This window comes from Azolla caroliniana, unplaced genomic scaffold (assembly GCF_043228905.1).
Source record: "Azolla caroliniana isolate FFs.n. ecotype wild unplaced genomic scaffold, voAzoCaro1.0.p SCAF_9, whole genome shotgun sequence".
NCBI lineage: Eukaryota > Viridiplantae > Streptophyta > Polypodiopsida > Salviniales > Salviniaceae > Azolla > Azolla caroliniana.
Window position 1 is genome coordinate 14,986,841 of NW_028230444.1, and position 13,931 is coordinate 15,000,771.

The 13,931-nt window shown below is 41.4% G+C and overlaps 1 protein-coding gene across 1 annotated transcript; it reads right to left on the reverse strand.

Moving 5' to 3' along the window:
- Window positions 1–224: 224 nt before the first annotated feature.
- On the reverse strand, window positions 225–9,471 carry LOC147860231 (purin-rich alpha 1). Its single transcript, XM_087324360.1, has 6 exons — window positions 9,351–9,471; window positions 8,681–9,238; window positions 8,480–8,527; window positions 3,189–3,329; window positions 2,056–2,277; window positions 225–645 (listed from the first exon to the last, which is right to left on the reverse strand). Exons 2-6 carry the CDS (start codon window positions 8,939–8,941, stop codon window positions 484–486), a joined length of 834 nt encoding a protein of 277 aa, XP_087180486.1. The 5' UTR covers window positions 8,942–9,238; window positions 9,351–9,471; the 3' UTR covers window positions 225–483.
- Window positions 9,472–13,931: the final 4,460 nt, after the last annotated feature.

Here is a 13,931-nt window from a genome sequence, read left to right on the forward strand (position 1 = left end):
CATTGTATAATTGTAATGATATGGTTCTGGGATTTAAGGCATTTCTGCAGCTGCAGATTCAAAAAACAATGTATTGCTAAGTATTCTTAATTATTTCTAGTATTTATATCATATATGCATCAATGAATATGAATCAAAAGTACAACCCCCACAAAACATATAGCACAGAAACCACCATAAATAAAAGAAAAAGAGAAAGACCTCATTCCAGCAGTGTTCCTATGCAATATAAACGCATGCAGCATTGATAATAAAACCAAATGAACCAACATAGACTGTCAGAGTAGATACAGATGCTACCGAGCCTCTATTCTGGTTCAATATGCCATCATACTGAGTGATATACACCTCTTATTAAATCTTTTTTCATCAGCAAATCTTGCTTCTCTCTTCCAAACCCACATGAAAAAGCATACACCCGAAACTTCAAAATCTTAGAACTAAACTTTCTTTTATCGCCTGTCCCTTCATAAAAGCAAAAAGCTAACCATCATTCCAATTTCGCATTGGGCGAGCCCTCATCCCTGATGATGAAGAAGATCCAACTTGGTTTTTGCTTGTCTCCAAAAAGTAACCAATTGTTTCATAAAACTGCTCTAATGCTGATGTTGGAAGAATGATTGCCGAACGATCGGCACCAGTGACCTACATTTCCCAACAAAACAAGTACCAGAAGTGTTAAAAAAACTATTTTATGAAAAAGGTTCAAATTTTAGGAATTGTTTATTTAGCAAATACCTAAATATTTGAAGGTTTCTGCTATAGAAGATCTAAACAACTCTGAATCTGAAAGTTCTTATTCAATTACATTGAAGTTTTCACTCATGAAGATTCTCATAAATTTTGAGGTGTATTTCAAATTCTAAAGGTAGGTTCAAACAATATCAGTGCAAACATACTACTGATGTTAGTTCGCCTCTGTAAGGATGTTTGAAGACTTATGCAAGCGCTAAATTGTAAAATGCCCGAATATCCTTCTTGTTGTCCAATCAGGTTACAATTCTGGAAGACTTAGAAAATATTTATCACCAATTCTCAAGATAATCCTCATTGACATAACAAGATAGATGGGCCTGAAATGATAACTAAATGACATGAATAATCAACTGAAAATAGGCTGGCCTTCTACAGCCATCATTTTCAAAACTTGGGTTGTGGATTGAAAATGTATAAGGGCATTTTCTTTAGGAGAAAAGCCTTAACGAAGCGGTAAGTGTACATGATCTCAAATAGCAATCGGTACAGTTCGGTTTGAACCGAACCGAACCACATCTACTATGATTTAACAGCTTAATGGCTCAAACGATTTGATTCGGTTCAATTGAAGTTTGAATATTTATTAACAGGTTCAATTTTGGTTCAGTTTAGTTTGGGGTTTCAACAGTTCAGTTTGATTTCAGCCTTTATCAGCTTAATGGTTTGCGGTTTAAATGATTTTATACCGCGGTTTAAATAGTATAAACAACTTACGGTTTAAGATTATGACACTTCCTTGAATATTAAATTTTAATAATTCTGGAACATTTTCAGGATTGTTTGTATGAATCAATATAGGATAAGGGGTGAAAACTCATAGAAGTGTTAGGGGTGAAAATTTGAGTGTGCAAATGCCGTGGCGTTGATAACTTGGTCTACACCAAAACCGAGCCACAGCTTAAAGACTAAATTTGAGCTTGGAAATTCCTATGACAGTTCAATTTGAACAGTTTAGTGGTTCAGTTTAAGTTTCACATTTTTTTTGAATGGTTTTGAGTTTTAGACTCCCAAACTGTTGCCAATTGCTAATCTCATACTAGAATGCTTTTTAGATTCTTTTCATCGGACTTCAACCCACCAATAATAGAAAGTGATTTAAGGTAAAAGTGTGTTAGTATACATTATATGAAGCTAAAAACATGAATTTTTATTAGGCAAATCTCTTTATAATTGAATTCAAAACAACGTTCTAAAGCATAAAATTTACCACTTCAGAATATGTTCACAGTTAATTATCAGTCATATTTATATGGAAGATAAAGCATATGTTTTCACATAAAGAATTTAGTCGTTTGGTACCTCCGATATTCTCAGGTACTGACCCCGCGTATTAGATCCAAGATCAAAAAAGAATCTTTTCTGCTCTGCCCGAAGAATTTTCGAAAAAGTGCCACTTGTCTCATTGCCAGATGGCGGCAACACCGAGCCATCATCTGCACTTGCAGGGGGAGCAACCTGAGAATTGGCACCAGGCTTGATGGCATGTTGCACCACTGTGTGCTCAGTTGGCAAGGATAAATCCTGCTTCATTATAAGATGCCATTTGAGACACATAGTTGAATGTTCTAAATGACGATAAGAAAGCAAGGTAGTTGAGCAATCTAATAGAAAATAAGAAAGCCGCTTGATATATCTAGCAGGATATTCAAATAGCTAATAAGAAAACAAGTTGGTTAATCATTTATAGTAAATCCATTTGCCATGTGTATTGAACATAACTCTAATTGGATCATTTTATTTTTCCTGGATCCTTTCTTCTAACACCATTTTCCTAGCAAAGAGTATAGACTTTAGAAAAATCAGTGGAAAGAAAATGAAACAGATTGGCCAAATTTTAGGATTTCATCTTTTAAGCTCAAACTTGACAAAGGCTTGAGATTTTTCTCAAACCAATTAAGACCAGGGAACAAATTTGCATAACACTTTCACAACAATAAGCATGAAAGAACCATTTTCGCAAGCAGAGAGAGTAGGTTTATGGGGCGAAGGCTATAATAGTGTTTGGAAACTAACCAAGTGACACATTTAAGACTTTGAGACTGAAACTCTTTGATCATGTAACAGAGAGAGTAGGTTTATGGGGCGAAGGCTATAATAGTGTTTGGAAACTAACCAAGCAACACATTTAAGACTTTGAGACTGAAACTGTTTGATCATGTAACAGGTATTATAAATAAAAGAATGAAATTTGAGAAATTTTGTTTGAAAGTGGAAAATGAATACTGGAGAACATTGCCAAACAAAGCATATCAGAAACAATCAGAAGAATTTATGGCCCAATAAATAGAAACAGAAATGTTGTGGACCCAAAATACTTACTCCATATAGTATCCTCCAAAACATAATCAAACAGAAAACTATCCGCATTCCCCCATAATATACCAAATATCAACAGTCAAGCTTTCAAAGTAATACTTGATGAACCCACTCACAGATATGTTGTCAGTTGTTGGAAGTAGATGTTGGGCCTCATCAATCTCTATGAGGATGTCACGGAAGGCTGCCCAACCTTCTCCTTCAGCATTACCAGCAGGAACAATGATTGTACTACGATTGCGAGTTACTTCAGACACCTGCATACAAAGACACCTTATAGAAGTTTTTTATGTTGTATCATTCAATATAACAATTACTTCTTCTCTACGTTAGATAGGAATAATCACAGCCTTGGTCAACAACTCAAAAATATAGAAGGGAACAATATGACACCACTTTACTTTCAGTTTGTCTAAACAAACTAATTTACAAATACTTAAAAGAAATTATTACGAAGCCAAATATCTGATTCTCAACTTCCTCTGTTCACCATGGTCACAAGAACATGGATCAAAAAAGCTTTGCAAATGGTAAGCTGGAGATTTTTGTCTTCTGGAATGTATCATTGCCAATTTTACCCATTCACAAGTGTATCATATTTCATCGTAGGCGTTCACTTCCATTGTCAGTACTATCCCACCTGGATTCTCCTCAGTAACTTCACCCGGTTCTGTCCGATTGCTGCCTTTGTAAAGAAATCCACAAAATTGACCACCAATGCACAATATTCAGCGTAACCTTCTCATCTCACAATCAGCTCTGTACACTTGGGGTTATTGCATGCTATCCAGCCCAGCTCCCCATAATCAACCTTCTAATTTCTGCTAGGAGCTTCTCAGCCTCATTAATTCACATCCCTCATATATCGCCATCTTGTACTCTATGTACATTGAAGACAAGGAGAAATTCAGTTGCACTTTGTTGTCCAAGAAAACACCCCAGAACCTAGAGAAAAATAATATCCGGGAGTAGATCTAGGGCATCCAGATCACTAGTCTAATCAGAATCATAACATTTAATCGACTTAGTCCATTGGCCAAACATGATATTGAATCCAACCGTAACCTTCAAATACCTTACACATGCATCATGGCTTGCAATTTGATTTTCTCCGTCCATTGTTAGCTTTGCAAGCACTCCCACAAGACAGGCTAAGTATGTCTTGGGTTGCACAGAGACTCCCGGCCAGAGTCCGATATTTTAACTCTCTCCATCTTTCAGTTTACACTCTTCAGTAGTTTCAGCTTAAGATCTATAGGTATGAACAGAGACTTCCATTGCAGTCCTTTCCAAATGCCTCAAATGTTAAGCAGGCATACATGATCTGAGCTACAAATACTTTTTTGTTCCTTTGACGCATCTCTAATCCAAGATAAAAGCACAAAAGAACCAGATCAGTTATCATGAATTCGGAAATATGCTTTCATCCAAATAAACCAACATACTGTTATGTGCTGCAACTTAGGACTAGATCCTCCACATACAACACAATAATCATTGTTTGTTCAATTTATAACCTAAAGGATTGTATCCACTGGACACCTCCTAAATTGGCCATATGTGAGAAATCCATCAATCCACTCATCACAGGCCATTGATGCTTGTTTTAGCTCATATATAAATCAACTACAGAATCTTTCCTTCTAAATCAGGCAATTCCCAAACTTGATGGTTACTCCATGAGTAGATGCTCCTTGTGATATGCATTAAACAGCACTCACTTAGTATCCATTTCATATACTACAGATTTCCAAGTCTCGGACAATGTTAGGAATGCCACAATCATTCTAAACCTTGCAGTATATGCAAACATTTCTTCAAAAGCCACTCCCTTATTTTGCATAGACCCTTTACCACTGCTCCAGCTTTGAATTTGTTTATGGACCCATAAACCTTGTACTTGAGTCTTCTAGACCCACTTCATCTTGATGACCTGGTGTGGTCTATCAACAAAGTTCGAAATACTCTCCATCTCAAACTTCTTAATTTACTTCTACCTTAGATCCTTCATTGCTACATTCACCGAACTTGGTTCCTCATTATCTTCATCTCATTCTCCCATTGTCCTTGCTCCCTTCTTGATCTTCAAGGACCTTCTTTCCACAGGATCATAGAATCTTTACTCTCAACTCACCAAATCCTCAGCATTACCTTCATCTATGCCTTCCATCTCATGTTCTTTTTTCATCTTTTGCCAGTTTGTTACCATACTTTTCTAATGTCTCAAAACTTCCATTATCTGAGTTATGTAGACTTTTAGTAGGTTCTACATCTCGAGTGATTACATCCTTTCCGACCAGATTATGGAGTTTGTAGCCTTAAGACTCTAGATTATATCCAACAAAGATGTATCTCCTAATCTTGGTGTTCAAGTTAACTAAATATATTCAAATGTATCACAAAAGGTTTCTTACATAATGACAATGATGACATATTAGCATGCCTAAACATGAATAAGATGTTAGAGAATTGATCTGTACACACCAATGAGAAACTCCAGATGCGGGTTTAGAAAAATAGGTGCAAACAACCTCAACACAATAGAAAACGGGAAATTCCAATCTTTTGGGCATACACATCGTCTCAACAATGGTCTGATTTCATTGTTCAACTACCCTTTTACATTCTGGAGTATGTGAACTGCACACTCCATGAACTCCTTCGAGAAAAACTTTCCACCTCAATTCATCCACAATATTTCAACTTCTGTCTCTGATTTCTTCTCCACCATCCAATGTGATGTTTTACATTTTCAAAAATCCTATCATTGTCCTTAAGGAATTAGAACACATCATCATACTATAATCATCTATAGTCAAAAGTAGGATGATCCACTTTCAGTCATCACCATCTTTAAGTATTTTAACCCTCCAGCTTAAAAAGAGTTTCGATATTGCTTGCCCATAAGGAAATCCTCGCCCTTCCTGAGCACATCAGCCAGTCCAAGAAAGTCATGCACAAGCCATTTGCTTGCATCTCCTACATAAATGAATTCCAATCCTACTTGTTTATCATGCAATCATTACATTTAGGTTTTCACAATGTTGGTGCTTTTCAGCAAATAAACAAACATTCCCCATGCAAAATCGTCGACAAAATAAATAAAATACAGACAAACCCCCATAGATTTAGAAAGCATGCTACAAATATCTCAATGCACAAGATCGAAAGACTTTTCCGGCGTAACACACAAAAGTAATAGGATTTTCATTTGTTTTCCAAATGCTAGATACATATGTGACCTCATTCAATACAACTTCTTCGATATCACTAAGAGCCAGAAGCACAGAGCCTATTCCGTCAATAGTGCAAGCTTGATTTGTTGCCCAAATAGACATTACCATAATTTCCTACCCAGAAAGTGCCCAAACACTCGTTCGTAGGATTCACATAGAATGAGGCACTTGAGTCTACAATTCAAATTCAATTCAACACATCAATAATGTCACTCGTAGTGATCTACATATTTTGCACATGGCTGTGGAAGCATCACATAAAGACAAAGTGGCACAGAGTATTTTCTATCATTACAAAATTCAAGCTTAATGCCCTTGGCACAAATGTTTTGTAGAAAAGAAAAGATATCCAATCATTTTTGCTCGTATGGTTCAATTTGTTATTGCCAAGGCTCCACATGAGAAACAACCTTTGCAACATCAATAAATTCATTTGATAAGGTCTTTCCTTCCAAAGAATGCAAAATGCATTTCTTTCTAGCCTTCACCACAAGTCAAGAAGCTTGTTGTCAATTTCCATGATGCGCTATTAAAGGTGGTGCTATGGCTCTTTAATAACCACATTAGAGACCAAAGTGGCCTTCTCACTGCCTATTTGCATGATCAGATTATCCTTTTCCCATCCTTCTTCTTTTCAATGGCATTCTTCCTAAGTTCAAGTTCTTTATTAAAGCACCTACAATCAAGCTTCTTGTGACCTTTGCTACCACAGTGATAGTATAAACATCAGACTTCCCTTTACTCTTACTCTTACTGTTACTTCTCTATTCTGTATTAGATTTTGAGTTACCTTTTCAACAAACTACATTAGCTCAACCACTACTTTGACCTTCGACTTCTGAAATAGGATGCCCTGCATCCCTTCACAAATCAAAGCTTGCAAAAAATAAACTCCAAAATATGTCAACGAATTTCCAAATTAAAATTCTAAAAATCCCAAATTTAATCATGATTAGAATAATTACTATTAATTGAAAATAACCATGTGAGAGCATCCTAGGCACCACGAGGAATAATTTGCATTGAATGCATATATTACTGAAACAAAGTTTTCCTATTGTGGAATACTAGAAATAGCAAGTATCTACAGGATTCCTCCTATTTTGACCGATTCTCACAATGAAACTTCTCTAAGAAGCTTGAAGTTGGTGGAGAATTGTACCAGTAGCAGCACTCTTCTGTTTGCAATACCTTTGTCGCAAATGATATAGCATTGTCCTATTACCATTTGAAAGGAGGAGTTCAAGAGGTTTGTTTTGCTACTATGTGTCAAAGTGAACTTGGTGTATGAGAGAGAGAGAGAGAGGGAAAATGGCTGAGGTGCAGAGAAAACACTGAAGGATAGGAAGGACATGTACTAATGATTTGTATTAAGCAGCAAAAGTATATTGTTTTATTAGAATGTACTTTTAGGGCAGTTGAGCCATTTAACACCGGCCAAGTGACCCAAATATGCCTTAGAAGCTCTCAAGAGGGCTATAGTATGAAAGGCAAATGTACAAATGGAGAAATATTGGGCCTTATACCCAACAAGGATTATCTCTTCAAAAACCATTCTCTACTCACTTATGTCTTTTAGGTGTCCTTGTGTAACACCTAACCTACACTCGCATTACAAGCCACAACTTTACTATTAGACACACTCATTCGAGCCCAACGCTAACTCTACCAAATGCATGCTGGTCCTGGGCATGTCAGCTTTGACTCCTTCAGTCTTAGCACCATCAGTCCTCAATTATTCCAGTGTCTATGCAATGTCATATGTCTTTTCTGATTTCAAGAGTTCCAAGTAACAAATAGAAGAAGAATACGAACGAAAAAATTGTTAAATGATATCATAATGACAAATAGAAATAACACCTCTTGGTGTCAAATTTTTTATACATGTATGTATACATTTAATATGCATATATATAGGTATACATAGTACATGTAGATGTATATGCATTTGTATACATATAATACGTACACGTACATGTATAAAAAGATTTATTAGATTGCGTGCATATGCACATTGTCCGATATATGCATGTATATAATATCATAAATGTGTACGTACATCGTATATAGTATATATTTTTTGTATAACTAGGTAGAGCAGCTATTTGCAACCTCTCAATAATTAAAGTATGAATCAAAACTATTACTGAACTCTCCAAGTTAACTATTACCTTCAAGAACCGTCCCCTTTGGTTTTCTCCCACATCAAAGTAAAACACCTGTATGAATACAATAAATTTATATCAATACATTCAGAAAGGTAAAATATATAGAATGTAATGCAGGAAGAAAACCATCATATATATCAACACATCAAAAACACAAGCAAAGAAGGTAAAGATATATACAATGCATAGATAGAAGAAAACAACCTTTGTGTCAAGTTGGACCTCACTACTCTCAAGAGATGACTCTTTGCCACTATCTCCAGCTGCATAATACTTGAATAGATCCACAAATGCATTGATACCAGAGACAGGTATAATTATAGTCGACCTAGAACCCGAGGTTTTCTCAGATATTTTCAAGTATTGTCCACGAGGATTCTCTTTGAGATCAAAGTAGAAAATTTTGTGTTCCACTTGAAGAGTCTTCGAGATAATCTCGACATCACTACTAGGTGTGTTTTCCATCGACGATAAATATTGTTATAAACGTTTTAAGAAGAAATTCCAATGCTCAGTTTATATATGTGATAGAAAACTAGGATACTATTAGCCCCATTCCTCGTGTTAAAAAATGTAGCTTTATTGAAGCTTTACGACCTCGTCTATTTTCTTTCTTAAGAAAATGCTGTTAGGGATGTGTTGAGGATCTGTAAATGAATAGATAAACCAAAACCTAGAAATGTTCTTACTGACCGAACCTCTGCTTTCCCCACTCTCAATAAGAATACTGCACCACAACACTTTCCTGGCCTTTCTTTCTACCTGCATAATCCAACATAGGTTCCATGGAAGTACAAAAAAGGCACACGTGGAAAAAATGTAAATAACGAACGAAATACTCTGAGAAAACGTGGAAGATATTTCTTCGGCTTACCTTACCAGAGTGGAGAAGGAGAAGGCGAAGGCGAAGGCGAGGCAGAAGGAAGAGAAGGCTAACCTATAACCCTAAACACGCGGGAGACAGAGAGAGAGAGAGAGAGAGAGAGAAGCAGAGAAATGCAAGGGATGGAGTGACGAGTGCAGTGCAGGGGAAAAAAATGGAGCTCCCAACTTTTCCACTTGGTTCCTTTATTATCCATAATACACACACGCGCGCCCACACACACACACACACACGAGAGAGAGAGAGAGAGAGAGAGAGAAAGAAAGAAAGAAAGATATATTAACTAACGTCTTCTAAGGCCAAAATTGGCCCATGAGACAAATGGTTTACAACAAAAAAAATGGGATATTTACCCATTCATCGAAAGTAAACAAATAAAAATAAAAATAGAGTTTTAAGCTAAATAGTTCTAGTTAAAATAAAATAACAAACATGTTCTACAATGAAAATGATGTTATACTAGGCCTAATTTCATTTCCATCCAAGTCTCTCGAAGAGAAGTGGGAGGTCAAAGGGTTTCGATGTGGATGTGGCCCGTGGCCCCAATGTAAAAGGCACCCCAACCACGTTCCCTTATCTTCTTAATCCTTTCTACTCCGTGTCGACTTGTTTTGAAGCCCAACATCCGAGGGCATTTGGTTGTTCTTTGCGTTTCGGCTTCCTCAAGAGAGAGGCCGAACGGCGTAAGTGTATCCACATTCATTGTCTCCCATTGTTCCTAAAAAATTACACTAGTTACAAGTTGATGAATAGTAAAAGGGTTATGGTTAACACTTTGTAATTTATTCTCCCTATGTTGTTTTAGCTCTAAGATATACCTACCTAGTCTCTTTACATTCAGGGTATCTAATAGTTTGGAGAGGGTGGGAGAGGGTCCTAATATGTCTTGGTATTCCACTCGTATCTCGGCATAAGTTGGGCACTTGCATGTGAAGTGATACTCATCCTCTATCTCTATGTGGCACAACCTACATAGCCTTTCCTCCCTAGGGACTCTATTAGCCCGACCATTCTCAATCTCAAGTTGGTGAGATGATATCCTAAGTTGTCCAATGGCAACCCTTAGTGCATTTGATAAGAATGTATCTATATATCTTGGTCGTGTAATAAAACCTAACTGAGAGAAGTGCAAGAAGTGTTCCTTATAGTACAACATTTTAGATGGGAGTGGCTCTCGTGGGGTGATCCATTTATATATCAAGTGTAAATTTGCCATATTTCTTGGCGTATCACTTTATTACGGTGTCGTGTTGTTACGCGCATATGTGTAGAAAGGGGCGGGACCACGGGGGTCTTGGACCGAGGAGCGAGAGAGAGACAGAGACAGAGACAGAGAAAGATTCACCAACACGTAGAAGCGAGAAAGAGAGAAATAGAACGTAACACTTAAATATAATGACAACGATTACAAACTCCGACAATTACAACCGACAAGGCGGTGACGGGCCCGACACGGGGACCCTACTCACGCACACAGACGACGGTCACCGACTCAAAGAAAACAAAGGGGGAAAGGGGAGCGACTCTGCCGGAAGCACACGGGCTGTCCACGAAGCAAAGGCAGCGACCTCCCGACACCCGCAGAGAGCGACGATTCGAGACGAAGAGAGAGAGCTCCGCCTTCCGTTTTGCAGCAACCTCCCTCTCCCTCCTCGCGCACGATATCCTCTTTTCTTTCTCCTCTTGCCTTTTATCCCCTGTCCCCCTTTGGGATACGCACAATCCCCTCTGATAAATGCGTGTGGCTTAGTAGTCACATCCACCGGTTCGCGTACAAAGTATCTAGTCACGCGTCCATCTGTGTAGGGGCCGGTTTACGCGCTTTCTCTCCGATTCCGCCTATGGCCGGTTTTCTTCACGACATCCACCCCCACCAAACCACGCATCCACCGGTATGCGCTAGAGACGGGTAGATATCGAAGAAACCTGGCCTCACTCGTTGCTCTCCGTTTCTCCGTCGGACCCGAACTGATCGTCGTTGTCGTTTCCGCTCGCAAGCTCCGGCTCGTCTTCGAACCGCTTTTTGAAAGCTTTGATCCGCTTTCCGGCCACCGGCACCGCTAGCCGTGTCCCGTCGAGCTCTGCGAGGTGGTACGTGTCGTTGCCGTTCGCGCTCGTCACCATGTAGGGCCTGAACCATCTCCTAGCAAACTTTCGCACCGCCTTGTGCTGATTGTCGAGGCTGCTGTCGTATACCAAGACCCAGTCGCCTTCCTCGATCTTCTTTGGTCGCAATCGGTGCGTCCGGTTGAACCGGATCTTGTTCCGCTCCCTTGCCGCTCGCAACCTTTCCTTCGCCCGTATCACGTCCTCCGGCCTCCGCTCAAGTTGCCGAATCCGCGCCGCCAACAACTCCTTCCAGCTCATTTCGTCCTTCCAATCTACCATCGCCCACAAAGAAACCGTCCGCTACACCGGCATGATTGGCTTTTGCCCGTACATCAGCTCCACCAGCATGAACCCTGTCACCGAACTGTGCGTAGTTCGGTCCGCCCATAGTGCGTAGGGAAGGAGTCACGACCAATTCTCGACCTGCCCTCCGCATGCACGGACCAACGCTTTTACGATAGGCCCGTGCCCACGTTCTACCTTTCCGTTCGCCTCCGGATTGTACGCTGTGGTGAGGGAGAGTTTGACACCTAGCCGGTCGAACAACTCCTCGGCCTCCCGCGCATCCAACTCTCCCCGGTCCGCCACGATCCTCCCGATGCACCCGTACCGACACACTACTTCTTCGATCAGGAACCGGCATACCGCCGCGGTTGTCTTGCTTTGTAGTGCACGGCCTTCCACCTGGTTCGTTAAGTCTTCCCGTGCAAGCACCAGGTATCGCATATGTCCTACCCCCATCGGCATCGTCACCAAGTCCACCATCCACTTGAAATGGACCGTAGGCGGGTAGGTCGGGTGTAGCTCGTCCCGGTGTCGGACTACGGAGTGCACCTGACAGCTTTCGCAGGTCGTTACGAACCGATGCACGTCCTGGTATAGCCCCGGCCACCAGTACTTCTCCTTCAACTTCTCGAACGTGGCCCATGTTCCGCGGTGTCCGGCCCATGGGCTCTCGTGGAATGCCGTCAGTAGTTTCCCATGTTCTTCTTTCTTTGCCACTACTCAGAGTGGGATTCCGCTTCTCTTCATTGGGTGTTTCCATATGCACCTATCCCGCAGGAAGAATCGGTACGCCTTCCTCCGTATCCGGCTTGCCTCCTCTCTCGCCCATGCTGCGTCCGTCGTCATCGTCCGTAGGAACCTCCCGATTTGGAGCCACTCCCCATCGTACCTGCTTTCGTCAAATTCGTTAAGCGCCAAAGTGTTCCCTTTCCTTCTTGTCGTTACGTTAGCCGACCCGAAGAAGTCCTCGCCGACTTCTTCGTCCTCTGAAACCATGTCGTCTTCGTCGTTGAACCTTGCCCTCGAAAGCATGTCGGCCATGGCGTTGTCCTTTCCGGAGATGTGCCGTATCTCCGGGTTCAGGGACTTAATGTACGCTATCCACCGGAGCATTGCTAGGTCCGGCGTCGCGCATCCGGAAACCATGCCGAGTATCGGCAGGCAGTCCGTCTCGATAATCACCTCCGTCCCGATCAGATAATCCTTGTCGGCCTTAACTGCCGAAACGACACCCCAAAGTTCGCGCTTAACTTGGGCGTACCCTCGCTGCCGCTTGCTCAATACCTTCGCCCCGAACCGGATCAAGAATCGTACGCCGCCCCTGTCCTCCTGACTGATTACCCACTCGATCCCGGTCGGGCTGGTGTCCACCGTTACGCAGATGGGAACATCCTTGCCGTAAACCACTTTACGGAGAGCCGGCGCTGCTGTAAGCGCCTCCTTTAGTCTCCGAACCGACTTCGTGTGCTCCGTCCTCCACTCAAAGCTACACCCCTTTTTCAATAGTCCGTAGAGGGGTTCCGCGACATGTGTGTAGTGTGGGATCCAGATGTGGTAGAACGCGCATGCCCCCAAGAATCTGTGGACCTCCGTGACCGACCCGCAATCGTTCCTCATCGCGGAGATGGCCTCTACCTTTGCCGGAGACAATTTCCTACCGTAAGGCCCGCACAGGTGTCCGACCACCAAGATCTCCGACTGTCCGAAGGCCGACTTTTCCCCGGAGAAGGTGAGCCTCGTGCGCTCTAGTCTCTGCAGCACCTTCTCGTAGTCATCGATGTGGGACGCCACGAAATTCCGACATCCGTCCAGCCCGATTGCCTCGTCCCTTTTCTCCACCGGGCATCCCTTGATCGGGATGTCGTCTAAGAACGGCATGGTGATGTCCGGGATACAATCCCTGAGCACTTTGTTCATCGCGTTCACCATGTGAGCCACTGAGTTCATCCCTCCTTGTGGCAGGGTACACATCCGCACTTGGCCGAGAGGAGTCCGCATCGTCGTGATGTCCCTGCTCTCCACAGCTAGTTGGAACTGATCGTACCCCGAGTACAAATCACCGACGGAATAGATCGACCTTCCAGCGAAGGCCTCTGCGAACTCGTCTATTGTCGGTCTGATCCCTACGTTACGGATGGTCACCTTGTTGACCGGTTGTAGGTCATGGATGAAGCGCAG

Coding starts and splice junctions, on each gene's coding strand:
- LOC147860231 (XM_087324360.1), bottom strand. CDS start 8,941: ATGGAAAACACACCTAGTAGTGATGTCGAGATTATCTCGAAGACTCTT. Junction 3,330..8,479: donor AAAGGGGACGGTTCTTGAAG/GTAATAGTTAAC, acceptor CTTTGTATGCAG/GTGTCTGAAGTAACTCGCAA. Junction 2,278..3,188: donor CAACAACTGACAACATATCT/GTGAGTGGGTTC, acceptor ATAATGAAGCAG/GATTTATCCTTGCCAACTGA.